The sequence below is a fragment of the Mauremys mutica genome, chromosome 2 (assembly GCF_020497125.1).
Source record: "Mauremys mutica isolate MM-2020 ecotype Southern chromosome 2, ASM2049712v1, whole genome shotgun sequence".
Classification (NCBI taxonomy): domain Eukaryota; kingdom Metazoa; phylum Chordata; order Testudines; family Geoemydidae; genus Mauremys; species Mauremys mutica.
The window spans coordinates 36,998,746-37,025,648 of record NC_059073.1 but is presented as its reverse complement, the minus strand read 5'-3'; the positions used below and the strand labels follow the sequence as shown (position 1 = coordinate 37,025,648).

Below are 26,903 nucleotides of genomic sequence, written 5' to 3'. Positions count from 1 at the left end.
ATCACACAAATGGGGGGACACTGCAATGGTAGCCCAGGAAGGCTGGGGGAGGAGGGAAGCAACAGGTGGGGTTGTTGCAGGGGCACCCCCAGTGACTGGCATACAGCTCATCATTTCTGCGGGATCTGACACGGAGCGGTTGTGCTCTCTGGTTCTCTGATACACTGGTTCTCTAGTACAATTGCCCCATATTCTAGGCAGGACTGATTCTATTTTTAGATACCATAAAGGAGGGATTGACTCGGGGAGTCATTCTAATTTTTGTCTTTTGCGCCCCCGGCCGATCTCAGCCAGGGGCACCTATGACAGCAGCAGATGGTGCAGCACAAAAGGACTGGTAACCGTCATCTCATTGCCAATTTACAATGGCATGGTAGATGATACAGTACGGCTGATAACCATCTCTGCTATCATGCAAAAGCAAATGAATGCTGCTGTGTAGCGCTGCTGAATCGCCTCTGTCAGCGGCATCTAGTACACATACGGTGACAGTGACAAGAGGCAAAACAGGCTCCATGGTTGCCATGATATGGCGTCTGCCAGAGCAATCCAGGCAAAAAGGGCGCGAAATGATTGTCTGCTGTTGCTTCCCCGGAGGAAGAAATGACTGACGACATTTACCCAGAACCACCCGCGACAATGATTTTTGCCCCATTGGGCACTGGGATCTCAACCCAGAATTCCAAGGGGCGGGGGAGACTGCGGGAACTATGGGATAGCTACGGAATAGCTACCCACAGTGCAACGCTCCAGAAATCGACGCTAGCTTCGGACCGTGGACGCACACCACCAATTTAATGTGCTTAGTGTGGCCGCGTGCACTCAATTTTATACAATCTGTTTTACTAAACCGGTTTATGTAAATTCAGAATAATCCCATAGTGTAGACGTACCCTGAGTAGGCAGAATCTCTGGTCTTTGTTAAAAAGCACAGTTGTGATTCATATAATACTATTTGCAATTGATGGGAAGGATTATGTTGATGTGGAAGACAAGAATTACTGTCATAGCTGATAAATATATGAAGGGAAGAATATGACATACCATAAAGGGGAAGCATTTAGGGTGAAATTCTGTCCCCATTGAAGTCAATGTAAGTTTTGCCATTGACTTCAGTATGGAAATGATTTCATCCAGTAAAGCTAACTTCATAGAGGCCAGAGCTCAGATGGGCAACGGTAGGTTGAAAAATGTATTTGTCAAAAAATGGGAACAATTCTTTGGCAAAATTGTTATAAGGAATATTTTTTGTATCATGTAAAAATGTAAAACGGAAAATCATCAGAAACAATCCTGCAATTTTTTAATATTTTTGATATTTTTTGTTTTAAAATTCTGGGAAAGTGCCCACTTTTCCCCCCCCCCTGCCCTTTTTCTGCCCCTTTTCCCCACTAGAACAGTCAGAGGGGAAGTTAAACTGTGAAATAAAGTAATACTTTCATTTAGTTTTGAAAGTGTTACTTTCAGAAAGCTAGTAACTTCATGTTTTGGAATAATAATTTCAGTTTTTTAATTCCTCTCACTAAGTGAGAGAAAGTAGCACAGAGTTGCATTGTGACTTTTTTCCAGTGGAAGAAAATAAAATAAAAAGTGACAGAGTTTTTGACCCCCACTTTTTTTACTTGTTTTAGAGCAAACCTATTGGCACTAGATCTACTAGACTTAGTTATCTCAGGTCAAATCCTGAAATCCTAACGCAGGCAAAACTTTAGTTGAGACAAATTCTTTTTCTCTATATACCTGTATAAACCCAGAGGAGCCCCACCAAAGTCAGTGGGGTTACCCTGTATTTACATTGGTGTAAATGAGAAAAGAATGTGGCCCAATAGAAATTTTGCTTAAGTAAAGACTTCAGAATTTGGCTGTTTGTGACAGTGAAATGCAGGAAGGATGTTAACTCCGGTGTTGTACTTCCTATTGCACTTTTTCTTTCTGCAGCCATTACCACCTCCTCAGCATGTGATCAAAGCCTCTTGAGTAACTGTTATTCTCTCTCGTTCTCAAAGACTTACCAAATAAAAATGCCTTCAAAATATAATGGGTGTGAAAAGATGCAAGAAAGAAATGGGACTTTATAACCCAAATTTGAATATAATTATAAGGAAAAAGGTTTAGTTTTTTTCTCAGGATGACAAGATCAGTTGTTTTTCAGACAAGCATAATTAATTCTCATTATATGGGTCCTCAGAACATTGTGCATGTAAAACAAACACAAAGACGGAGGTGGTTGTTGTCAAGGCACAAGTGAAAGTACAGTACTCTAAACGTTGCTTGTTTTCTTTGTTTGCAGGGGAGTTGGAGATGTTCCAGAAGGATGGGGAGCGCAAGATTCAGAGTCGGCAGCAGCTTCCGGTTGGAACAACATGGGGGCCTTTTGCTGGGAAGATGGGTCTGAATAATAACACCTTGGTATGTAGATGCCCAGTGAGTTGACTTTGCTATACTGTTTTTCATCCTTTAGGAGTTAGTCTTTATTGCTACTCAACCAAATCACTTAAAAACAAGCCATTGTAAGCTTTCATGGACAGTGCTATTTGGATCTTTTCCAAGCAGTCCATCTATGGCAGCAGTCTAGAAAGGGTTATGCAAGGCACAGATTAATGGTACTAAACTTGTTACTTTAGAATTAGGAGAGTTATATGATGATTCTTACCTTATCTGCTGAGCCAAACTGATGCTTTCGCGTTTAATAACATATCAGAGGGTTTTTTAACTGTTTCAGAGCACAGATTAATTATTGAACAATTCATATTAACAAAGTATATAGAAAATACACAATGACTATGTTAACCTGTATTAAAGTTAATTTAACCCCTACTAAACATAAGGATATTGAGCGCTACAGAATCTGTCAGGGAGGGATAGCTCAGTGGTTTGAGCATTGGCCTGCTAAACCCAGGGTTGTGAGTTCAATCCTTGAGGAGGCCACTTAGGGATCTGGGGCAAAAATTGGTCCTGCTAGTGAAAACAGGGGGCTGGACTCAATGACCTTTCAAGGTCCCTTCCAGTTCTAGGAGATTGGTATATCTCCAATTATTACCTTTATTACTTGCAGCCATTATGTCAAGGTATTGAAGGATTCTGACATGAGTGCCTAGAATTATATGAGGTATCGTCCAAATTAGCCCTGAATTCACCGAAGTCAGTGGTCTATGTAAGTACTGCACTGCTGAGCCATAATTTAGTATGTTAAAGATAGTGTCATTCCTATCACTAAATTTTTTTTGTCTATAATTAAGTTTCATCCTCAACATTAGTTTTTATGTACTTTGGGTTTCTTTCCTTGGGTTATTTTAAAAGATCATATTTTGAAGAGGGAAATAAACAAAGTAAGATCTCAGTGGAGATGTATTAGACACTTGAAATCTGCATTTCCTTGAGAGGATAGAGCAGGGGTAGGCAACCTATGGCACGCATGCCGAAGGCAGCACGTGAGCTGATTTTCAGTAGCACTCACACTGCCCGGGTCCTGGCCACTGGTCCAGGGGGCTCTGCATTTTAATTTAATTTTAAATGAAGCTTCTTAAACATTTAAAAAAACCTTATTTACTATATATACAACAATAGTTTAGTTATATATTATAGACTTGTAGAAAGAGACCTTCTAAAAATGTTAAAATGTATTACTGGCACGCGAAACCTTAAATTAGAGTGAATAAATGAAGACTCGGCACACCACTTCTGAAAGGTTGCCGAGTCCTGGGATAGAGCTTCAGAGCAGTTACTGTTTAGCAGATCAGTGGTTTCATGCACACATTATGACATAAAGAACTGTGAAACTTTTTCAGTACAGTATATCATATAAATATATTTCCATATTTAAAATACATTTGCTGCATAATTGTCCTGCAAGTATGCCTGTTAAATTGTAATGAAGAAATATTGTAGTTACTTTATATTTGCAATACCCATTTTTAAACCGTAATGTTTCTTAACCCTTTTTAATATAGGGTGTTTTTTTAAAAAATCTAAACATGCTAATCCATATTATGGACTAATAGCCTAGAAACAATAGGGCTAGGTTTTCCAAGTGCTCAGCATCCACAAATGGGACTACATTTTCATTATAGGAACCTAAAAAGGGGGGAGATTTTCAGCACCGAACCGTTCCCATTGTGACTAATTGGGCTCCGGGTTCTTTTGAAAATCTGGTCCATAAGTGTTTTCTCTTTCATGTCTATCTGTCTAATCTCTATGTAATAAAGCACCACGATATCTTAGAGCTGATCCTTTCACCAAAATCTTGTGCACTATGCCTGTATCTTTACTTAGAATGTTCTCCTAAAATTTCCCACCATTACTACTTCCATTTCAGCTCCATCAGTGGTGGCAGGGATGGGCATGTGAGCACTAGTGTAAACAGTGTTCCTGGGAGGTACTGGCATTTTAATTAGTGTTTTCAGACCTACTCAGAGCAAGCCTACATAACATAGTAACTGGCACTATCTCCCCATTATTGCTTTATCTAGTGCTACCACCGATGATAGTATCAGTATATAAAGCTTAAGCAAACATTTGCAGGTTATAAATTAGAAACAGTGTAACATATAATAGAAATGGTGACTGACCCATAACTGTAGGAGCTCTAAAAGGCATCATTAGAATAAACTGGCAATGTGACAGCAATACTGCTACTGTTTTGTTATGTTTCTCTGGACGAATTGGAGCGCAACCACAGCCAATAGAGCAGGACTTCTACCCAGTTTTTGGTCTCACTGGTGTATTTGGGCTCCTCTGTTCTCTTCTACAGCTGGTAAGAACAATTTTGACAAAACAAAATTTTGCTGAAATAAGCTGTTTTGTCAGCACTGAAACATCTTGAGGGAAAGTATCAGTTTCACTAAAGCCTGATGGTTAAGGCACTGAACTGGAGATGGGAGATATGCGTTTTAGTCCCTTGCACTGCCTGATTTAGAGTGATCTGGGACAGAGATGGCACTAGGCAAAAGCAGACTAAGCAATTTCTTTGGGCCCTCATTCACTTTTTATTATAAGAACGCGCCTGTTTTAGTATTGTGTGTGTGGGGGGGAAGATACTCCTGCTTAGGGCCCCCAATGGCCTAGCACCAGCACTGATCTGGGATGAAAAACTTAGTTCTGAATCATGCAGAGCAAGGTCTTGAATGTGGGTTTTCCGCATACCAGGTGAGTGCCCTAACCACCAGGCTAGAGAGGGACACGCATGCCCCCTCTCTTCCTGAATCATAAAGCTTGGAGTCTGATTTCGTGGAAACATTCAAAAAATTTTGGTTTTATTCCACATTGGAATGAAAACACATTTTGAAACCCTCAAAATTGCTGTGAAATGGAATTAGAGTGCTCTGGTCAGCTCTGTTCTCTTCCTAAGAACTTTTCCCAAATAATGGTGATCTTTCCTCATCAGTGAGGCCTCTCCCTCTAAGCATTAGCTTGTTACTTTAGAATGTTGTAGGAAAACATCAACATTTTGATAAATCTTTAATGTATTGTTTAGGCCTGACAATCCTGATGCCAGCTTGTAATCATTTTTATTTTATATTTTTTATGAAGCTTTTCTGTTTTATTCTTAAACTTTCTGTCTATTTGACATATTTGATTCCTATTCTCTCTAAAACATATGCTCTCTTTTGTTCTTAAAGGGAGCTGTATTTGTTTATTTGTTATTTATATATATTTTTAAAAGCTCATCTAGGGAAAGCCACACCTCCTAAGACTCAATCATAGTTTCACTTAAGTGCTTGACAGCAGGTTTCACACATTTCTGAGTGAGCACTGCAAACATTTTGGTGTGATAAACCTTATAAATGGATCAAGTAATCTTTGAAAGACTTTAAAAGTAAATCTCTGGTAAAGGAACAAAAGGAAAATTCTGTGAACTCTTGGCTACCATTTCACAGTATTTGCAGTTGGATTTTCGTACTTGATCCAACACATCTGCTTGTGGCTGACTCTTGAAAGGTATGGGTAGGCATGAGTCCTTGTAATTAATTATCTGTCCTTAATGATTCTTGGTGTGGTAGCAGTGTGATGCTATCTCCCACAGAGGATTCATTTACCTTATTACAAAAGATACAACCTACTTACTCTCCTTTTAGTCAGCCTTGAATAAAATCTGAAGATGAAATAATACTCTTTTAAACTGGTTCATATTCCAGGCAGTACTCTGATGCCGAGTTTAAACTCACAGTTGTTGGTTCAAGAGATTCAGCACCGTAATTAATTCAACAGAGTAATTAATTGAGTCACTGTGCCAGATGTCAAATACTTTTCAGATCTTTCAAGTTCTGTATTGAAGTACATTAACAATACACATCTCAGAATAGTGGAAGGTTGGGCATCTTGAACAACTGATTGAAGTGGCATTTGCTACTACAGTAATAGCAATAGCTGTTGTTGACTTCCAGTTAGCAGTGCCTAGACATTGCTAAGGGACTTAGTGGAATCCACTAATTGACTATCTTGTGCACTGTCCACACCAGGGAATGGACATCATAAAGTAGTAATTCTACCAGATGAACTAAGGAAAATCTGATGGTTAACCAAGGAAGAGAAGTGTTTAATTTTTGTATCAGCTAGGAGTCAGTCAAGAGTCTCAATCACATATCTCACAGTATCAAAATACCTCTAAGAAGTATTTACAGTGTTGCATTATCACAATAAATAAAGAGGACTCACTTTTTACTTAATTCTGTTAGGCAATATTCTTTAGCCTTCGGATGTATGTGTGGAGTTGGTATCTGCAGGCAGAATTGGGCACACCGGTTTTAGCCTCCCCTCCACCCCCCACCCCTGCCTTTCACTTCCAATTCAAGGACAGCAGATCTCAAAGTTCCAACAAAAGTGAACAGTGGTTGCTAGAAGTGCAGCTGTAGTAGGGTTTGGCTACACTTGCAGCTGTACAGCGCTGGGAGTTAAAGCTGTCTTCGTACAGCTGTGTAGGGAAAGCGCTGCAGTGTGGCCACACTGACAGCTACCAGCGCTGCAGTGTGGCCACATTTGCAGCATTTGCAGCGGTGTTGGGAGTGGTGCATTATGGGCAGCTATCCCAGCATTCAAGTGGCTGCAACATGCTTTTCAAAAGAGAGGAGTGGGGTGGAGTGTGACGAGAGCGTGGGGGAGAGAGAGAGTATGGATTTTTGGAGCTGACACTGTGTCAGCTCCCTGCCTTGCAAGTTCCGACCCCTTCCCCCACCCCTCTCATATTCACTAAATGCAAATAGCCTTCTTTGTTTTTTTCCTCACAGACCAGATAAGCAGCTGCTCCAAAATGGACCCTCCCCCCTTCCCGCCCACCGGGCTGCTTTTCTCCTCAAGCAAACACTAGCTGGGGACATTCATCCCCCTGCCTGCCTCTGCTCGAGCAAACAGTAGCTGTGTTTGTTTTTTAGATAAGCAGCTCGGGGAGCCCCGAGTTCACAACAAAACAAAGAGAGGCATCACAACAAAACAAAGAGTGTTATCTTTACTTAAAAGCATTATGGAAAGGTTCCGGAGGTCAGTTACAGCGTAGTAAGATCAATCACTGTTTACACTGGCATTCCAGCGCTGCAAGAGCAGCGCTGTTCTCTTTATTCCTCTCGTCAAGGTGGACTACAACCAGCGCTGTAGCCAGGGAGATACAACGCTGTATGTGCCTTGCCAGTGTGGACGGAGAGTGAGTTGCAGCGCTGTAAAGCCACCATCAGCGCTGTAACTCTCAAGTGTAGCCAAGCCCGTAGGTTGTGAACAGCTAGAAAACTAAAAGGCGATGTCCTTCTGCTGGCTTGCAGGAAATAAGTTCTTATCAAATCATTTTTGTCTTTTAAGTTTTTTAACAAAAATTAAACAAACAATGAGCTCTGCTATAGAATGAAGGTGGTGTGATTCTAATCACCAGTCTTGCCTGTAGGCTCTTAAATATGTGCATTGACATATAGCTCCTAAAACTCAGTAGTGCCAAATATACAGGTGGATTTTTCAAGATATGTAGCGATACCTGCCCACCTCTTGACACTGCAATCTGGGCCGTAGTATATATCAAATATAACTTGAAAAGAAAGATGAGATAACATTTGCTAATGTGGAAATATCCTGTGTTCAGATCCTGCAGCCATGAAAGTAGTTCCTGTTCACACAAGTAGTCCTATGATCAGGCACTAAGAATTTGTTTAAGAAAAGGTTGGTTTTTTCCCTCCTATACCAAAATAATTTTCTTGTAAACTCAGCCATATTAATCCCTGTGGTCTTCTTTGAAAACTTTGAGGGAATAAGAAGAAAGGAACATTGCAAAAAATTCCCAGTTACAGCTGATATTTCTAGAGGAGAAGTGGCAAAAAATGTACAGCACATGATGAAAGTCAAAGAGTGGTTCATGCCATTACTTCATTAATCAAGTCGAGGCATTCTGAAAAATGTTTTTCTTTGGCTGCAGCCATCTATTTTTTGGTGTTAATCTGTGCCCTGTGGCAGGGTTTTGTGAAGCAAAACAATGAGCAGTTGTATCACACCCCCCCCCATTGTTGTCGCCCCTGTCAGAAGGAGGAGAGGATGATGCAGGTCTGTATCAGCCTGATAAGGAAAAGAGGATTCCAAATGGCTGTGGAGAGGATCCGTGGGAGCAAAGTGTGCAGTTTTGGACCAGATTAGTGATGGAATATGGAAGAGACCCTTCAATGGGATCCTGAAGGTTCCCTGCCAAAGCTATACTTCTTCTAGAAGATTTCTTAAAATCGTTTGATTAGGAATTGCTGTGACTGTCTGAGAAGCCAAGGTTCAAAATGCAGTTAAGTTATTCACTCACTAATCTGTGGCTGGTCACTTCAGGTTAAAATCCTCCTATCTATAGTGCCCAGCCACTTTTAATCTTTCGAGTTACAATATTAGAGTTTACTTGCCACATTGACTGGAGGCTAAGACCACTGAAAAAGCTACATAGGCTCTCTATGACTTCTTGTTTAAAATGTAATGTGTTTATCAATTTAACTTGAATGCTGTGGGCTAGATTTTGCCCTCAGATACATACTTTTAAGGATTTTGCCCTCCTGTTAACATGCAGTCACTTTTGTATATTACTACATAGAAAACTGCTATAGTTAATAACAGCCCTGATTCTAATCTTGATTAGACCAGTTTTACACCATTGTAACTCAGTTCTCATCTATGGATTTATTCATGACTTACCCCAGTGTTTGGGATCAGAATAGGTCCATTATGTTTGCAAGTGTCATTTCAAAACATTTCACCATTCCCCCAACTACTAGAACACTCAAACCAAGCAGCTTTCCTGCACAAAATCTTATAGTACAATGAAGAGTAATCCCTTTAGACTTCCACACCATGCAAGTGTAAGGGAGAGTTATTTTACATGAACAGTTATAAAAACACCAAATGTGTTCATCCAGTGTGAAAATTCACAGTGCACAATAGCCTTTATTAATTTCTTCCCCTTCATAATGTGGTCTATTGAGATTTAATGTGAAACTTGTGTCAAGGGAGAATGGGTACACTGCCTCAGAACCATTTAAAAGATTTTGGTTATTTCCTTTGTAGTTTGGACATTTACGTCTTTCATAAAAATTTCTTTGTATGTTTTCATTTCTGTATTATTTAAAGTACAGATTTAATTTAAACATGACACTGATATTGTAAGAGTACTCAGTAAAGACTGGAATAAATACTCACACAAGTGAACAAAAGTATAAAGATAGTTTTGAACTTAAGGACCTTATCACCTACTACTGTGTGATGCAGAATACCAAAGGGAGATGTGGCAACTTCCACAACAAATTGTGTTAGTGTTTCTACTATGTGTATGTTCTGCATGAAAAAGTAGAGCTAATGCAACCTTAATGTTGAGAAAACAAGCACTCGACTGGCACTTACTATATGTAAAGATTAATTTTTTTTAAAAAGCCATATTTTGAGGCAAATGTACAGTGGAATAGAGTTAAGATTGAGATTCCATTTTTTATTCTCCATTTCCTTGTATCTGAATGCTTGTTTTCTCAACCTTAACATTGTGTTGTTAGTAGCTTTTTGCATGGAACTTCCTTGTCTATTTTTTCACTTTCTTTCTTTTGATTGAGGCCTCCTGATGTCCCAGGAAATGTACCCTTTGATCATTATTTGACACCTGTGTATTAAAAGACCGTGTTTACAAATGTTAAAAAAAATCCATTTGGGGTTTAAAACCTTTTTTTAAAAAAAACACTACTTAATTATTTGATACTAAAAACATCTTCACTGAGCCAAATTTATACTAATAATATGTTAATTAAGCTGTAGTAATTACCAATCATTCTCATTACACTAAATCAGTTCCCTGGGAAAAATCTCAATAAATCATCTGTTTCATTTCAGCATGTCTCATTTCAGTAGTGTATATTGTAACAATATTTTTCTATATTCATAGATTTTAATCCCAGATGGAACCTTCATGATCATGTAGTCTGACCTCCTGCATAACACAATAATTTCTGCATCAACTGCATAACTTCAGTTTGTGCTCTAGAATATCTTTTAGAAAGATATCCAGTCTTGATTTAAAGACTTCAAGTGATAGAGAATCACATTTATGTATCACTTTTCATGTGGCTAGTCATGTCACTATACAAGTAAATACCTACAGATGCATGTATACAGTGTCCATATTTGAGGTGACTGCTTAAATAGTAATACTTTTCTCTACTGAGCATATTTTAAATGTTTATAACTTGCTTATTTTCTAAAACTCCTTCTTTCAATGATTCACAAAATATACTGCTCATTATGGATTGTGTAAATATAAAATATCAAGTTTAAAGACAGCAATTTTTGAGATCTACTTTTTCCTTTCCCATCAAAAAAACTAAACATAAGGGGGAAAAAATTTACAATGAGAAAATTCAGTTGCTAAAGATTTTCTCACAACTCAAAATGACTGAAATAATTTTGCCCATACTTTTTGAATAGTTTCATCTTTACACAGTGACTGTGCATGGAAAATTCCAGCCATATAGGTGAATGTTTCAGAAAGTTTTAAGTGTGTGAAAACAGTGTAATAGGCACTTAATTGCAACCTGGCCTAGACCTGTGGTGACTGGTACCTTCTATAATTAATATTTTTCTATCTGTTATAATAGACCATAAGATTATCCAAAACACAGTCACACACATGCTATTTCTGCCTTATATTGTTAAACCATGACTTTGGTGCTCATGGAGGGTACTGAATTGAAAACCTTGGAAACTGAAGCTGTCCCTTTTTACATAAAAGAGGTAAATATCAGGGGGCACTGTAGATTTCTCCACTTCTGCATGCTCTAGGCCTGATCTAGAAAAATCACATCTAAGGTTGTGCCTTATGTGATAGACTCAGGCCAGTTGGGTACAGCAGAATAGCTGAAGGCAGATATACTGGCCACTGGATTAACAGATTTCTGTTCCCTGACTGACCAGAGCAGGGGCTGCTCCAGGCTAATGAGAACACCTGACTCTAATTAACCTGTAAAGAGTCAGGTGAGGCCATTCAGTTAATGTGACCACCTGACTCTAATTAAGGCCCTGCTGTTACTATAAAAAGGGCTCACTCCAGTCAGGCAGAGGAGCCAGGGAGCCAGAGGAGAGGAAGTGCGGCTGAAGGGCTGGTTACTGAAGACACCCTAAAACATCATTAAAGGAGCTCTAAGGTAAGGGTGAAGAAGGGAGAAGCAGGAGAGCTGTGGGGAAGTGGCCCAGGGAAATGTAGCAACTCTGGCAGTGAAAGGTTGGCTGCCAACAACTGCTACCATTAGGGTCCCTGGGCTGGAACCCGGAGTAGAGAGCGGGCCCGGGTTCCCCCCAACCCACCACTACAGGAACAGCTCCTGGAAGGGGAAGTCAGGTCCCTGTCAGAACAGGAGGCTGAACAGAGACTGTGGGAGTTCTCTCACCAACCTCCTTGCAGCCTATGATGAAAAGGGCTCAGTAGACTGTAACCCTGGCCCTAGAGAGAGAAGGGCTACGTGGAGGGTCACAGTGAGCCACTGAGGCTAAGCATAAACCGCCTACAAGCGCAGGACCCACAGGAGCAAGGTCAGAGCTCTGCCACAACACACAACAAAATCCCCCGCCCCATGTTTATTGCCAGTGGAGGTGCCTTGATGGCTGTGCTGTTGTACACAGAGCTCCAGTAGCCTCTGGTAATTATCCACCATGTTGTCTTTACCTGTACCAGCAGATCTACATAATATTGTGTTAGAATAAAGCCTAGAGTAGATAGGGCCTTAGGGTGAAAAGAAGATTCAGTCTCCATTACCACTGATACTTGACCTCATTAATGAGAATGAAAATCAAGGTGTCAGTTTTGATGATGGCACTTATCATTGCATGAGTGATGTAGTTTGAAAGGTTTAGTTTCATTCATTTCAATAGGAATTTGGCAGTCATGCAGTTGAAAGAGGTAAATTATGGCCCCAGTGAAGTCAATGACAAAACTTTCATTGATTTAAATGGGGCTAGGAATTCACCCATGCTTTCGATTCCAAATATCTAGTTTTCTGAGTACCAGTTAAGTGAGATAACCTGCAGTGTTTTAAGAATGATGGAAACGAATGCCTTAGGTATTTCAGAATTCTGCCTATATATAGCTTGACACTTGTACTAAGTAAGATATAGTGAGTATGGTAAATTTTAGACAAATATGCTTTAATATTGAATTATCCCCATATCCCAACTCCTAAAAATCAAAGTTTTGTTGGAAATACAAACATTTTTGCTAATTTTTGCTTTCAGTCATATTCAAGCCACTCCATTGACTTCAAAGGGCAGGCAGGGTGTGGTTAACAGCACAGTTTGTCCCCTTCAACTGTAGTGGTGCTACTTGGTACCAATATCCTGTGCCTCATTTATCAAACATAGTGAACATGTCTATCAATCCAACCTGTGAAGATGCCTTAGAGTCCAGGTGAGTTGAAAAGAAAATCAACTTCAGCTATCATGTCTCTGCTGTACAAAACACAAGAGGCAAGGTAACCTGCTATCTTGGTTGCCCTCTTCCAGCAGAACCCTAGTCCACCTATTACATCGCAAATGCTGAGACGAGAGAGCTTCATAGCTGGTGCACCAGGTGATGATTGTTTTAGTCATTATGCTGTTGCTTTGGTTCTTGTAAAACTCACTTTAACCAGGAACAAAGATTTGGTATGTGTTCTGGTGCCAGTTCTTTGTGCTCTCACTCATTGTAAAATATGTATATATCCCCGTCAGAGTTGATAATGTTTTGCATTAAGATACCGTCTTAAATACCCTAGTAATAATCAATAAACTCTTACTAGATTTTTTTTCTTAATATATGTTATTACATGTTCCACAGACCACAGCAATGTTAATTATTTCAAAATATTTATTAGGTGATGTTATAACAACCTGTTACATATCAAATTTTTCAGAAATGTGTTAGAGTATTACAGTGGTGTATTTTATATATAAACAGTATGATCTGTTCTATAATACAGCATAAGAAATAACGTAGCCTCACTCAAAAAAGTGAGGGGAATTAACCAGATTATCTTCTAGTATAGTAACTCCTTGCTTAATGCTGTAGTAATTTTGTTCCTGAAAAATGCGACTTTAAGCAAAATGATGTTAAGTGAATCCAATTTCCCCAAAAGAATGAATGTAAATGGGGAGATTAGGTTCCAGGGACATTTTTTTCACCAGACAAAAGACTCTCTCTCTCTCTCTCTCTCTCTATATATATATGTTTAAAACTTATACTGTGCATATAAACAATTTAATACCGTACACCGCAATGATGATTGTGAAGCTTGGTTGAGGTGGTGGAGTCAGAGGGTGGAAGAGGGTGGGCTGGGCTCTATATTGAGCGACATGAAGGCATGACTCCAGGGGGTGCCCAGGCAGATCCTATGATGCTGCTAGGGAAAAAATGTTCCGGCCATTGTGCACGCACACATGCACCAGGGGCGGCTCCAGGCCCCAGCACGCCAAGGGTGTGCTTGGGGCGGCAAGCCGCGGGGGGCGCTCTGCCGGCACCACGAGGGCAGCAGGTAGGTTGCCTTCAGCAGCTTGCCTGCAGAGGGTCCGTTGGCTGCACCACTGGCACCAACATTGCCCCGAGAATCTCGGGACCCCCTGGGGGTGGATGGCAGGGAGCATCCGCTCATTATAAACACTTCCTCCTCTTTGTCACCAGACAAAGCATTGGCGGGAACAGCCGTAGCTCCTGCACTTGAGGACGCTGCTAACCAGCCTGAGAGACAGGGCTTCCAAGAGCGCTCCCCAAAAAACAGGGAGACCAAGCGTCTAGACCTTGTTGGGAGAAAGGTCTATTGTACAGGAGGTCTGCAGCTCCATATATCAAACCAACAGGCCATCATCAGCAGGTACTCGTATAACACCTGTGCAGCGATGGCCAAATTTATGGAGCTCCTCCCGTCGGACTCCTGAACCAAGTTCTTGGCCCTGATAGAGGAGGGGAAGCTAGTCTCCCGGGCTTCCCTCCAGGCCGCATTGGATGCTGCAGATGCCGCCAATAGGGTCATGGCGACTGGGGTAGCCTGGCTCCAAGTCTCAGGCCTCCAGCAGACCATTCAGGACCTCCCATTTGAGAGTAAGACTCTTTTTTCTGAAAAGACAGACAAGAGGCTACACAGCCTGAAAGACTCATGAGCCACCCTCAAGTCATTGGGTCTGCACACTCCAGCCACACAGCGGAGACACTTCCGACCGCAATCTTCTCCGAGATTCCATCAGCAGAACCGACAGGATGGTTCTTGGAGGAGGAACAGGAGTGGCAGGAGAAGGCAACACCTATCCTCAGGCCAGGGCTCTGGCCAGCCCAAGCCGCCCTCTGGCCCTAAACCAGCCTTTTGAAGGTGTGGTCAAGGACAGTGCACCAGATCATAGACTGGATCTACCCCGCCTTACCTTTTCCTCCTGACTATCCCCTTTCTACCGTGCATGGTCCCGTATCACCTCAGACCGCTGGGTGCGCCGCATGGTAGAGAGAGGATACTCCATCCAATCCTGTGCCCTCCCACCCTTCCACCCCCCCTTCCCCATTACTCTTTAGGGACCCTTCTCGCAAGCATCTAGTCATCCAGGAGGTGCAGTTACTCCTATCGCTATCGGAGGAGGTTCCTCTGGAGCACAGGGGCGAGGGTTTCTATTCCTGGTATTTCCTAATACCAAAAGCCTGAGGTCTATCCTGCACCTGCGAGAGCTCAACAAGTTCATGAAGAAACTCTGGTTCCGCATGGTCTCCTCGGCTTGCATCATCCCCTCACTAGATCCAGCAGATTGGTATGCCGCCCTCGTCTTGAAGGACATACTTCCACATCGCAATCACTCAGACCCACAGGAAGTACCTCAGGTTTGTGGTCAATGATACCCACTGTCAATTTACTGTCCTCCCATTCGGCCTGTCAGCAGCATCTCGAGTATTCACCAAGTGCATTCTTGTGGAGACACCAGGTACAGGTGTTTCTGTACCTCGACGACTGGCTGATTAAAGGCCGCTCCAGACCCCAAGTGGAAACTCAGGTCACATTTATCAGAGCCACCTTCTAGAGCCTGGGTCTACTCCTAAATGATGCAAAACCGACTCTGTCTCGCGTCCAGAGGATAGAGTTCATAGGGGCAGTACTGGACTCGACCCAAGCTACGGCATACCTGCCACAGGCAAGGTTTCAGGCCCTCAATGACATAATCCTGGGTATCATGCAGTTCCCCACCACTACAGTGAGAAATGCCTGAAACTTCTTGTGCACATGGCAGCCTGTACCTATGTGGTGAGGCATGCCAGACTCAGGCTTCGGCCGCTCAAGTTTTGACTAGCGTCAGTCTATCGCCCAGCCCGGGACAGCTTGGACAGGATTGTGTCTCTGCCTCACCCAGTCCTCGACTCGCTCCGGTGGTGGATCGATGCTCTGGAGGTGTGCTCAGGGGTCCCCACAGCCATCTCTGTCATTGGTGATGGACGCATCAGACTTGGGCTGAGGAGTTCATTTGGGAGATCGCAGAACTAAAGGCCTCCGGTTGCAAGCAGATCTGCGTCTCCACATCAATGTCAGAACGCTGAGAGCAGTGCGCCTAGCATGTCAGACATTCTGTCCTTACCAAACCGGACAATGTGTATCAGTCATGACAGACAATACGACAGCAATGTTCTCCATCAACAAACAGGGGGGTGCACATTCCTCTCCCCTGTGCCAAGAAGCCCTCATGTGGTGGGACTTCAATTCACCTGCAGGTGTCGTACCTCCCCAGGGTTCAGAACGAGCTGGTGGACCACTTCAGCAGGTTGTTCCACAGCCACGAGTGGTCCCTTCACCCGGACATCACAATTTCAATCTTCCAGAGGTGAGGGTTTCCCCCGATAGACCTCTTCGCCGCTTAGCGCAACAGGAAGTGCCAGGAGTTCTGCTCCCTCAAGAATCACAGCCCAGGCTCCACCATGGATGCATTCTTCCTCCATTGGGGAGATTCTCTCCTATACGCCTTTCCACCCATACCACTCGTTCACAAGGTGCTGCTCAAAATCCACAGAGATCAAGCTCGGGTCATACTGATAGCACCTGCCTGTCCCCCATCAGCATTGGTACACATCCTTCCTAGAGATGTCGGTGGGAGCCCCAATTACCTTGCCGCTCTCCCTGGACCTTTGCACACAATATCACAGGCATCTCCAACACCCCAACCTCCAGTCGCTCCATCTTACAGCGTGGAAACTCTATGATTAAATCCATTGGAGCTTTCCTGTTCAGACCAGGTTAGACAGGTCCTCCTTGGCAATAGGAAACCCTCTACAAGAGCCACATACCTTGCCAAGTGGAAGAGATTTTCAGTCTGGTCAGTGCAGCGCCATTTGCCCCCAATGCTGGCTTCAGTGCCGCACATTCTAGACTACCTCCTCCATCTGAAGCAGGAGGGGCTTTCATTGTCTTCTATACAGGTTCACCTAGCCGCCATCTTGGTCTTCCACACAGGTGTGCAGGGCCACTCAGTATTTGCTAACCCCACGGTCAGCCGATTCCTAAAGGGGCTCAACAGGTTATACCCTCACGTCTGTCAACTGGTCCCTGCCTGAGACCTTAACTTGGTCCTTTCTAGGCCCATGGGGCCCCCCTTTGAGCCTTTAGCAACATGCTCCCTGCTCTACCTCTCCTACAAGATTGTATTCCTGGTAGCAATAACCTCGGCCAGGAGGGTGTCTGAGCTCAGGGCCTTGACATCAGACCCTCCCTACACCGTGTTCTTTAAGGACAAGGTTCAGCTCAGGCCTCACCCTGCTTTCCTCCCGAAGGTTGTCTCGCATTTTCACATCAACCAGGACATTTTCCTCCCGGTTTTCTACCCTAAACCTCATTCCAGCAGAAGGGAGAAGAGACTCCACCCTCTGGATGTCCGCAGGGTGCTGGCCTTTTACATCAAGAGAACGAAACCATTCAGAAAGTCGGTCCAGTTGTTTGTGGCAGTGGTGGATAAGGTCAGCCGGTTTCATCCCAATTCATCTCATCATGGATCGTGTCCTGTATCCATGAGTGCTATGACCTGGCAGGTGTTCCCGCACCTCCCATCACTGTGCACTGTACCGGGGGCAGGCTTCATCTACAGTGTTCCTGGCTCCGGTTTCCACCCAGGAAATCAGCAGAGCTGTGATGTGGTCCTCCATACACACTTTCACAGTGCATTATGCGATTACCCAGTAGGCCAGAGGTGATGCAGCCTTCGGAAGAGCAGTACTCCAATCAGTGGATAACTCTGACCCCGGCTCCTGCACTTGTCTTAGGAGTCACCTGATTGGAATGGACATGAAAAAGCACTCAAAGAATTAAAAATGGTTACTCACTTCTTGTAACTGTTGTTTTTTGAGATGTGTTGTTCATGTCCATTCCAATACCCATCCTCCTACCCCTCTGTCGGAGTAGCCGGCAAGAAGGAACAGAATGGGTGGCGGGTCGGCAGGGCTCAATATTGAGCGCCAAAAAGGTGTGACTCCAGGGGGCACTCCGACGGATGCTGTTAGGAGACAAATTTTCTGGCCATCATGCATGTGCGTTCACACACACCTGGTTGGAATAGACATGAACAACACATCTTGAAGAACAGTTACTAGAAGTGAGTAACTGTTTTTTATAGCATCACCTGTTTGGCATTTTATCATTTATATATACATATATATGTAGTATATTATAACATATGTGATTGAGTTTCCAGAATTAAAACCCTATCTTTTTTGTAAATTCTAATTAATTATTTCCTTATAAATGTATTCTTAATCAAAAGCATGACCCAGAATGCTCTTTGTCTCTGAACACACCTTTGCTTCTAAGACAGTTGGTCAACTGTGGGAAGGGTGACCAGATTCTTAGAGTGAAAAACTCTAACATCTGCCATGTATGAAGACAAGGGAGAGGAGTTCAGTGGCATTAAGAGAGAGGGTGTACATACAAGATGTGGGGGAGGGAGGGAGAAAGAGAAGGGAATCCATTCCTTCCTCTTCCCTCTCTGCTGCCAAGACATACTTCTCACTTTCCAAATCAGAAATGGGACATACTAGCATAAACAACAGGGAGCAATAAAGCAGAAAATAGTATTAACTCCTCTGCAAGCTATTTACTGTTTTTTTCTCCCAGTCAATTCCTTATTTTCTAGCCTGTGTCTGAAAAGCCTGCTATTTTTTTTTTAAGAAAATCTTTTCTACTTCCAAGTCCCACCTTATTTCTTAGTCATCTTCTTTTGTCTATATTCTTTCCTCCTGCTGGGTCATCTTTCCTTCCATTCTCTATGCATTAGTCTTCTCCTGTTCTTTTTCCTCACTTTTTAATTTTCCTGCAAGTATCTGTCATTTGGGGAATCCCTCTTCCTAATTGCCTGGGAAACCTTGCCTTCCAAATGCTGGGTTGTGTTTCTTTTCACACTGATGTTTATTAAAAACAGAATTAAATGCAGAAAACAGTCAGAGTTTAATTGAGGTTTCTTTTTAAAGGCATTTTTATTCAGTTCCACTTATAACTTTATTTCTGAGTTTTTGTACCTCTTTTGAGAAATGTTGTCCTGATTTATAAGCATCATTGTCCCTGGTTTCTGTGACAGAGAATTTAAGAGGTAAGAGCAGTGGGATTGCATTTTCAGGATGCCAGATGTGTGCTCTTTGATCTGGTGGTACAGTATGCCTCAGGGAATAAGTTCAATCTTGATTTCTTTAGTCAATCATCCACTATCAGGTACCAATGTGCTGATTAGCAGGGCTGAATAAAGGAACACAACATGGGCGCATGTTGGATGCTGGAACATTTGTGAGTAGGCTGTTGGCATCACAGACAACCTCTATGCTCATGCTGTGGTAATGTGTTCTGTTCTAATAAATCTCCTTAATGCATGAAGGAGCAATAACAAATACATGAATGTAATAAATAACTCCACATGAATTAATGAATCTTGCCGATGCTTAGTATTCCTTCTTTCCCAGTTTAACCTATTGTTGCAGAGTGGAAAATGAAAACAGTTGCCATGTGTGGCATCTTAACCTCTAACAATTTGCAAGACAACTCCATATAGCTGTGCCTTCTTAACATTCCTAGCATTCCCTGATCCAAACTAATAATTGAGCACTTGTTGAAGTGTTAAAGGGACTTTGTAGGCCCACCTATTACTATATCCCCATCTAGTGCAGTACTTGGGTGTAAAATGGCTTTTTAATTTGAGCTGAGCCTCAATAAGCATTTCCTTCAGTCATTCCAAAAATTTGTGACTGGAGTCTAAAGATCACCTAACTATGCTTCTCCAGCATGAGTAACAGAATTAAGGTATATCCTAAAGTGTCTCTTCAGCTGTGAACTAACAACAGATTTTACATTGTCCTTCTCTCCTACTCTCTTTCATTAACTATAGAGAACTATTTATCCCTGATCTTTGCATGAGCCAGGACAAAGGATCAGGGACACTTGCATGGTCTGCTTCCACCTGGTAAAGTGTCCCCAAAGTGGTGAGGAAGAAGGCTGGGCCATTATCCTGCTCCTACCGCCATTCAGTCTAGACAGTTAAGCTGGTCTGGGCACAACAGGAATTCACTGCATTATCATTTGATTCTCTTTGAATTCTTTCTGGGGCAGTCAGGATACACACCACCCTGAAGTCAGGGCAGTGTTCAAAGTACACACACTGTCCCAGAGTGGATATATGTGTCAGGGAAGAGTTGATTATGCCTTTTTCATTGATTGTCACAGGATGTTAGTCTCTGTTTGTCTATTTCCCTATGTATTCCTGAAAGAGAAAATGTAAGAAAAAGCATACTCATTGGTCACAGATTGTAAGTGGTGAATGATGTGCACCCAGGGGCTCAATCCTACATGGTGCAGAACACTTCCATGGGAGGCTGAGCATCTTCAATTCTGATGCGAGGCAGTCGGATTTAAAGCCACTTAGCATTTCACAGGATTGAGCTCTTAGAGTACACAATGTGTAGACATCTATATATAGATATATATCTGTTACTGTATTTGACCTTGATGATGGGACCAGTTTGATAGAGTTAAGGTCAATGAGTATATTATTTTTAGACAAGATACCAAGTATGTAGATGGTTCTGCTTTACTTTACTGTGTTAACAGCTGATAGCATTCAGTGCTTCATGTACTGCTGATTGTAGTGATACATTCATCTTCGGCGATTATCAAAAAGATTTCAGTGCTTTGGAATTAATCACACATTTGAGAAGACAAATACATGAAGATAAGTAGAAAAATTGTGTGTGGGTTTTTTGTTTAAGAGTGATGCTTTGGGTAATCAGTGCAAGTAATCTCCTTTATTAATGTATTGTAGCAATGAAACCACAATAATAAAAAAAATTAATTAACTAATGTTTTAAAGTGCTTTAAAGATGAAAAATGCTATATAAGATCTCAGTATTATCATCATTATAGGCATAACATTACTCCTAATGTATACCTCGCTTTTCTTCCAAATGTTGTCCTTTCTGCTTTTTTATTATTAATGAGCTAAAGGAGTTTATAGAGACTTTTTTAGGATTGCACTTTATGACTGTGCATTATTACAATATGGAATTTTTGCACCAGGGCAAGCTGAATTCAGATATAGTAGCCTAATTCAGCAAATCCTAAAATCAATGAGACTACTCATGTATAAGAATAAGGTTTCGTTTTGTGAGCACTTGGTTGTAAACTAAAAAGATTTAAAAAACCCTTTGAAATACTTAAATTAAAATGAAAATTTAAAAAGGTGTGTGAAACTGTTATACTAACACATTATAACCCTTTTAAAAATATGCTCATAACCAACATTGTATTTTTTTAAAATCTTAAATCAAGATTTCTATTTTCTTATGATACAGCCTAGTTCATGAGGATATTAACTGCAGGGAGAAAGTGCATTTCATTTTTTCCAGTAGCTGGACATGATCTGCATTTCATTATTGTGGACTGATTTGCCACATCCTGTGGAAACACCTGCAGGGGGGAATTTAAGGGAAGGAAAACTCCGTGAGAATTCCTTCATGGAGATTCTCCCATCTCAGGGGAGGGTATCCCCATTTCCCGTGCCTCATGTCTGATCAGAAACCCGAGGCTCTCCAAAGATTTGCACAGATCTTGGGGCATAAATGAGAGTCTAGGCAATCTACCCAGGGGCCCTGTGCCTCTGCTGTTGCTCTCCCCACGGTAGCAGTTCCCCAAAGACCACATTTTAAAGGGTATCCCCACCTTGGAGGGGGCTTCACAGAAGATATAATCCAGCCAGGAAACTGCCATGGGCCTGGTAGGAGAGATATCTATATCTCTCTGACCATCAGACACTAGAGAGACAGCACTACACATGGCTTCTCACACCTCCCCCAGCATGTTCATTTTCTGCTTACACCCCCTGTGTGACAACGGGAGACAGTTTCAGAGAGGTAGCTATACCCCCACTCTTCCACATGAGGATCTCTGGGTCAGGGTTCACCCCCAGTCCCAGTAGAATCAGTGAATAAAATAATAACTGGACTGAGAGCAATCAGGAGAAAGACAAACAAATCTGCCTACATCAAGGCCATAGGGGCAATTTTCTGCAAAGAAGCCCTGGAACATATTAAACAAGCTAAATCAACAATGTCACTACTCACTGTTTTGTTTGTCATTGAATATCCATCATTTTAAAGTTTGAAAAATAGTCTGCAAAATCTCTCCTAGGGACAGAACGTTCTCTAAAGCCACAATTCAGATAAAACTTGTTTTATTTCACCATACACAAATTTGTTTAGATCTCTGCTGTGACTGCTTTTCCCATTGCCAATATCTATTAATGATAATTGCTTTGAATACCGTACTCACTCTGTGATACCATCACATCATAGTGAAGAAGATTGTGATCTTATCTAAACCTATTCTGTTTAACTCTGACACTCCTTCTGTTATAGTGGGGCCTTGATAAGATCATGCCTGTTAGGATCAGACATTAGTTGGAATCAATATTTGAAAATGTGCCTGTTTTTGCTTAATAGCAAAGTTAGTGTGAGGGTCAGAGTGACATCATTTGTTGGAGGAGATTGTACAGCTTCATCTTGTCATGAAAGTGTGTTCTTTGCAGCATTTGCTGGTGAAAAGCAAAAGCAAGGACTTTCTGAAAACTGTACAGCATTGCTAAGCATCAGTGGATATGGAATAAATTACTATTTTTAATATTTAAAATGTGTATTGCAGTAGCATGTAGAGAGCCCAGCCAGTGACTAGGGTATTGAGCTAGCTACTGTACACACATAATGAAAAGATAGGCCCTGCCACAAATAGCTTTCAATTTATAAATATCTACTCAGCGGCAACAAGTGATCACCCCCCAAAAATGAGTGGGCATGGAACACAAAAGGTAACCATGAGATGATTAAGATTAATGTAATAAGCAGCAGACACAGCACACCAGCTGCCTGACCATTGCCGAGTGGTGCACAGTCATTGGGTTAAACATGAGTTTTATAGAGAGATGGGGGGGGGGGGCGGACAGGGAGTGGCTTTGTGGATTTTTACAGGGAGCTCCTCCCATGAACACATTATTGGTCTGGTGTAAGAGCAGGCATTACAGCAGTTGAAATAAATTCTTCAGGGGATTTGTTTAGACAGAGATTGGGCTAGAAATAGCTCTGCTGATACTGAAGTGTATAAGACTAGATGAACATTTAGGAAGTACAAAGTGAAATAAAGCCGTTTAGAAGAAAAATAAGGTCAGTGCTCCGAGAGCTCCTTATTTGGATTAATTATCTGTCTGTCTATCTGTCTATCAGCCAACTCAGTTCTAACCAACACCGAGTACTTCTTCATCTCGTTCCTTATTTCTCCTTGTGGTTTTATTGACATGGATTCCTGTTAATATAATATGCTTACTTCACACTCAATTCACTAAACTTATTATACTGTTACAAAGGGGAATAAAGAAAAGCCATGACTTAGGTGGGATAATTGTGATAATGTGCAGGGTTGTCTCCCATCCCAAGCTTATACACTTGGTAGTACACTTTCCTGGGAAGCACAGTTTCTACACTCAAGGATTTCAACCTGGAGCTTAATGTGTTTACTGATACATGTGCCTGTTTAATGATATATATGGCATTATCAATATTACATATGTGCCTAGATGTTATCATGAAGGGATTTAACAAGAATTTGCCTCTGCTCAAACACTAAAGTGAATAAAATGAAAAATGAACAGAAAACCAGATCATTGGAAAGGTATTGCACTAAAAGCATGATTAAATTCAGTACTTTCCACTTTATAAGGTTACTACCCTATTCCTCCCAATTGAATTACATGCCACTACTTATTCTTTTGGTACAATAAAGATTTGCAAAAGAATACACTATAATATTCAGAAAAAGTAGCTTGCCAAAATAGATTTGTATGGAAAAATTCTGGCCTGGGATGTATGCTTGTTTATATTTGGGCATATTTGATCCATAAAAAGGGAAGGTTTTTTAGTGTACTTTAAAAAATTTACTTAAATGTTTAATAACACATACACATTTCCTTTTTTATCCTGATTAGTACAAATTAAAGGAAAGAAAGAAAAATATTTCTAGACTATTACTGAAAACAACATGAGGAAATTGTTCATCTTTGAATGAAATACTTCATGAACACAAATGTCTGTGACACAACAGAGGACTGAATTTCCAGCTGTATAAAACTATTTTTTTAATTGTTGCGAATTCTAAAGATTTTCTTTAAAGTCAGGATGAGGGAAATACTAAGAAGGGACTTCCTATTGGAGCATGGAAGGAAGACGATGAAACAGCAAAACAAAAGATAGGCGAATTTGATACCAATGCAGTGAATATTAGGAACGCAGTTATGTACCACTTTGCACGTATCCATTTAACATGCCTCTGTCAAAAAGCATAATCAAGTGGCTATTATAAATGAGCTTTTACATAGGGGATAAAGGATGGACATGTGGGCAAGACATACGATGGAAAGTCAGGAGACATGAGCTCTGATCACTCTTCTGTTGCAGTCTTCCTTTGTGAGATCATACAAAGCTCAAGCTACTACTTTGTACATGTAACTGTTGTATTTGTACACAAATACACATTACTCCTGGGAGAATTCTGCAACACTGCGCATGCACAGAATTTATGTCCCCTACAGAAAAATGACTTTCTGAAAGAGAAGCAAAGGGAAGCCAAAAGAGCCGCCATGCGACCCTCCCCAGCAGTATGTTTTGAATGCCCAGGGCAGCCATCAGAGAGGGAAATCACTCTGGGGCAAGAGCGGGACTGGGGAAGATTGGCTGGTGGCGCCTACCCTGCGCCCGGCTGGGCTGGAGTTGATGGGATTTCCTATTCCTCTGCATGGCATATGGGGATGGGTCAGACCCACCCTCAGATTTCTCCTCCAGCTGTAGGAAGCTCTGCAAACTCCCCCTTCCCCCCCACCCCTGTGTTTCCTTCACCCATCTCTCCTCAGCTGCAGGGGGAGGGGTCACTGTACTGGGAGCTACTCCCCCATTCGCCCAATCCCTGTTCATCCAGACCTTCTCATACTCAGACCTTCCTGCTGAGCCTCACCTCACCTGCACCCAGAACCCACCCCAACAAGCCCCACTCTCCCTGCACCTGGACCACCCCAACAAGCCACTGGCACCTGGATCCCCATCCTACCGAGCCCCAACACACACCGTGATCTCAAACTCTCCATTGATGTGCAAAGGGGTGCACACCCAGGCCCTATCTGGAGTAGCCCATGTGGTCACCACAGAGATTTATAGACTCACAGGAATGAGCAGGAGAACTTCACTACACAATGTCTAATGCAACACCATCAGCTGTGGTGACTCTGGCTGACGCAACAGTCCTTAGTAGACTATGCATGTTTGATAACGATTTCCAATAAGATACTTGGGAAATTATTTATTTTACCTGTCACCTTTGCCCTTCAAAAGGGATGTTCATATCTAAAGTTAAAATGAAAGAGAATTGCTAAAGAGGCACAACCCCATTATGAAGGATTTACACACAAACCCACGTATCAATACCAACCTCCTAGCTGTTAGACTCCTTCCTCTCTATGAATAATGAATAACAGACACCCAGAGTTAACAGTTTACTAACCACCTGTTGGCTGAAATTTGTTCTTAGAAACTGTTCATCAAATAATCATGAAGAGAGAGAAGATTTGTAAAATTATTTACAAGCAATTCATGAACAAAAAGCTAAATTCTTAATGAATGTTATTTGCTGTTAATAATTTTACCCCTGTAAAGAAAATATTGGTAGGTTGTACTTTGCAGTACCCTTCTAAATAGATGGTCTTGCAGAACAGATGATAGTAAAATGAAACAAAACTTGACTATCTGAGACGTCTACAGTTCTACTAGACTAGGACAAAATCTGTCAATTCATCAAAAAATTAAGATGTTTAAGAAAAATTCCAAATTATCAAGTAATAGCATGCTTTATCATGCAGAGGGGCGATACCATTCAATACCTCACTAGTGAACATAGTCTGGAGTATGACTTTGAAAAATTAGAGATACTTGATGGTGATCTAGCAGCCAGAGCTTCATATGAAGCTGTCTCTCAAATGCAAACACTATCTATAATAACAAACTGATTGGCATAGTAATTGGGAAGTTAACGTTATTTGTAGCTCCATAATTCTATCTTTGGGAGTCTAAGGAACCTTTGCGCATCAATGGAGATTTTGAGATCGCGGTGTGTTGGGGTGTTTTTGTCCATCCAAAGATTTCCTTCATTTAGAAAATGTATTTTTTCACAGCTTCTTTTAAAAAATATAGAAACCAAACCTCAGGACATGGTGTGTATAACAGATTCTAGCTACAGCTGTGTGGACATTACTGAGGATGAGTTCTGTCTTAGGTGGGGGAGAGTGCAAGGAAACTGAGGTAAGAAGGTGCAGGAATCTCAGCTGTCTTTAACTTGGCTGAAAAGCATGCTCTTCAGATGCCTTGGGATTCTAGTTCTGGCCCAACCACTGCTTTCTACCTGTAACACAATTTATGCATTGGCATGTGGATTATTTAATAAAGGTGTGTGTCAGCTTCTACTGGTGCATGTCTGCATGGAAATCCTCATATTTGGCAGCTTGCTCATTCTTGAATTCTGAAGAGCAAAGTGGATGAGATAAAACTTTGTTAATATTTTTATTTTTTTCCTTTATAATTTTCTCATTACTTTGCTCTCCTTCATTCTAGTTGCTTTCATTCTCTGTTTGGATCCCCTCTTCTTTTCCACCTTCCCTTTTCCTCATGGTCCTGCCATCTTTCTATCCTCCCCTATGCTTAGTTCTGCCTAACTTTCCCACCCTTCCCTGGTTCCCTCAATTTTCCCTTTCCACTATTCACTCTCTTTCCCATAAATTCATCGTTTCCGCTTTCTACCACCACAGTTCCTTCCTATCCCTCTGACATGCTCCCTGCTGCCATGTCTCCTTCCTTTTTTACTTCCTCCAATCCTTCTGTC

General features: G+C 41.7%; 1 protein-coding gene across 4 annotated transcripts in view; it reads left to right on the top strand.

Annotated features, from left to right (window-relative positions):
• The window catches only part of ZFPM2 (zinc finger protein, FOG family member 2), a 469,087-nt gene that overhangs the window by 243,041 nt on the left and 199,143 nt on the right, over positions 1 to 26,903 (top strand). For 3 of the 4 annotated variants that reach the window (XM_045006802.1, XM_045006803.1, XM_045006804.1), the window contains one exon: positions 2,291 to 2,409. In XM_045006802.1, the coding sequence (XP_044862737.1) occupies positions 2,291 to 2,409 (119 nt within the window). Of the gene's footprint in view, positions 1 to 2,290; positions 2,410 to 3,056; positions 3,155 to 26,903 lie in introns of those variants that run through there. The other variant, XM_045006805.1, reaches the window with a different exon arrangement.